Source organism: Pristiophorus japonicus, chromosome 20, assembly GCF_044704955.1.
Source record: "Pristiophorus japonicus isolate sPriJap1 chromosome 20, sPriJap1.hap1, whole genome shotgun sequence".
Classification (NCBI taxonomy): domain Eukaryota; kingdom Metazoa; phylum Chordata; class Chondrichthyes; family Pristiophoridae; genus Pristiophorus; species Pristiophorus japonicus.
Genome location: NC_091996.1, coordinates 7,390,537 through 7,393,458, shown reverse-complemented (window position 1 = coordinate 7,393,458; position 2,922 = coordinate 7,390,537). Strand labels below are relative to the sequence as shown.

At 52.8% G+C, this 2,922-nt stretch overlaps 1 protein-coding gene across 3 annotated transcripts in view; it reads left to right on the top strand.

Annotated features, from left to right (window-relative positions):
• The first annotated feature begins 1,791 nt into the window (after positions 1-1,791).
• The window catches only part of sh3glb2b (SH3-domain GRB2-like endophilin B2b), a 128,957-nt gene continuing 127,826 nt past the window's right edge, over positions 1,792-2,922 (top strand). For all 3 annotated transcript variants that reach the window (XM_070863720.1, XM_070863719.1, XM_070863718.1), the window contains exon 1: positions 1,792-1,956. In XM_070863720.1, the coding sequence (XP_070719821.1) occupies positions 1,894-1,956 (63 nt within the window). In that variant the 5' untranslated portion in view covers positions 1,792-1,893. The remainder of the gene's footprint in view (positions 1,957-2,922) is intronic.

The window sequence follows — 2,922 nt, the reverse complement described above, 5'->3', positions numbered from 1 at the left end:
TCTTCAAAATAGTGGCATGGGATCTTTTATGTCCACCTGAGAGAGCAGACGGGGCCTCGGTTTAACGTCTCATCCGAAAGACGGCACCTCCTTTGTGAACTACGCTCGCCATTGTTAATGCGCAAACCGGCCCAGCAACTTGTGGCGAGGGAGAGATACCCTGTGAATCACCGATCGCCACAAGCTGCTGGACGATTTGTGCCGCTCGGCCGCTAGCTTTGCGAAGACGGCAGCTCGCCCTCAACCTCCCCGTGAGTATCACGGACTTGCTGGATCCGCACATTAATCGCCCGTTAAACACGTCGCAGAAAGTCCCGCCTGGTCCTTAACAGCACAAGTAGCCTTTTAACAGCGTGATCGTTGTTAATGGCCGCCAATCAACCTCTCTGGCCCGGAAAGTGAACAATTCAAAGTGTGGCGTCTCATTCCTTCAGGTAGTGAATTGTTCTTGGCGGATTTTAAAACTGTCAAATTTTAAATGCTTTCCTTACTTCTCCTTACTCCAATATTTCTCTCTCTCTCTCTCTCTCTATATCTGATTTGACTCTAATTCACCTTCTTGCTCAGTTCCTCCTCTGTTTATCTCTCAATAGTGTCAGCCATGGCTCAGTGGGAAACACACTCGCCTCTGAGTCAGAAGGTTGTGGGTTCAAGTCCCACTCCAGGAACCTGAGCACATAAATCTAGGCTGACACTCCCAGTGCAGTGCTGAGGGAGTGCTGCACTGTTGGAGGTGCTGTCTCTCTGATCAGAAGCTAAACAGTCTACTCTTTCAGGTGGGTGTAAAAGATCCCACGGCACTATTTTGAAGAGCAGCAGGGGAGTTATCCCCAATATTTATCCCTCAATCAACATAACAAAAAAACAGATTACCTGGTCATTATCGCATTTCTGTTTGTGGGAGCTTGCTGTGCGCGAGTTGGCTACCGCGTTCCCCACATTACAACAGGGACTACACTCCAAAAGTACTTCATTGGCTGTGAAGCGCTTTGAGACCGCCGGTGGTCGTGAAAGGCGCTATATAAATGCAAGCGTTGCTTTCTTTCAATCCTTTAATCTCATTGGTTAAGGAGATAACGTGTTGGTACTGTTGTTCTCTGTGGTCCCCAGATGCCCCACTGCCCTCGGCACGCCATTGCCCTCCAGCAAGTGACGGGGCAAAAGACTATTGAGCCGAAGGGTGCGGGAACAAGTCTAACTATCGGGGCGTGCCGCAGGATGACCTACTCCGGCCAAATCCCACGTCCTGTAATGACCTGTCACAGACACAGAACGCCACGGAGACGAACTAAAGCTTTGCAGAATCTATCAGTGCTTTCTAGTACACTTATCTTTTCCTGAATCTTTTGCACATTGGATTAATTAATATTCTTTAATGTTTGAGTTAAAGAGCTGTCCCTTTCAGACTCTGGGCCCCACTCTATCTTCCCCAACCTGCCCGAAGGGGTAAGATATTCATCATAGACAGTCCCTCGGAATCGAGGGAGACTTGCTTCCACTCTTAAATTGAGTCCTTAGGTGGCTGACAGTAAAATATTAAAGGTCTGGAGGTTGGAGTTGCCTGTTTAAGAGACAGTGCTGCTGAGTGCGGATGATGTGGATGAGTTGGCTGGCTCTGTGGTTTTTGTGTGGCTCTGGCCCCCGCGTGTTTGAGACGCGATGGCGATGCAGGCACCTGGCTGGCACGGTCCGCGTCCTGTGCCCAGGCGATGGGACGGAACCAGCTGAAAGGCAACCTGGTGTGCTGCGGGAGGGCAGGGACCGGCATTGCCCCTTTAAGAGGCAGAGCTTGCTGCTGGTGCTGGGATGGATGGGTCTGGCTGGGAGTTGGTGAGTGTGTGTGAGCTGTTTTCCCAGCCCAGTCACTGAGGCAGGGCCACAGCACCAGGCAGCATGGATTTCAATGTGAAGAAGCTGGCTTCTGATGCAGGAGTGTTCTTCACCCGGGCCGTGCAGGTGAGAACCTTCACCCAGCTCCTCCCCACCACACCGTCCCTGGCTGTGGGGTCAATCCGAGAGGGGGTTTGTTCTGGGGCCTTGCAGAGAGAGAGAGAGAGAGAGAGAGAGAGAGAGAGAGAGACACACACACACACACACACAGACAGACAGACATGGAGGGAGAGAGAGAGAGAGAGAGAGAACACACAGACATGGAGGGAGAGAGAGAGAGACACACACACTCCCTCCATGTCTCTGTGTGTGTCTCTCTCTCTCTCTCTCCCTCCATGTCTGTGTGTGTGTGTGTGTCTCTCTCTCTCTCTCTCTCTCTCCCCTCTTTCTCTCTCCCTCACCCCGTCTCTGTCGCTGTCTCTGGCTGGCTCCCTCTCTCTCTCTCTCTCTCCCTCCATGTCTGTGTGTGTGTGTGTGTGTGTCTCTCTCTCTCTCTCTCTCTCTCTCGCACACACACACACACACACACACACAGAGAGAGACACACACACACAGACAGACATGGAGGGAGAGAGAGAGAGAGAGAGAGAGAGGGAGCCAGCCAGCCAGAGACAGAGACAGAGAAGGGGTGAGGGAGAGAGAAAGAGGGGAGACACACACACACACACACACACACAGACATGGAGGGAGAGAGAGGGAGCCAGCCAGAGACAGAGACAGAGACAGAGAAGGGGTGAGGGAGAGAGAAAGAGGGGAGAGAGAGAGAGAGAGAGAGAGAGACACAGACACACACACAGAGGGAAACAGGGAGAGAGGGGCAGAGAAGAGAGGGAGAGAGAGAGGGGGGGAGAAGAGAGAGAGAGGGGGGGGAGAAGAGAGAGAGGGGGGGGGGAGAAGAAAGAGAGGAGGGGGGGAGAAGAAAGAGAGGAGGGGGGGGGGGAGAAGAGAGAGAGAGGAGGAGGGGGGAGAAGAAAGAGAGGAGGAGGGGGAGAAGAAAGAGAGGAGGAGGGGGGAGAAGAAAGAGAGGAGGAG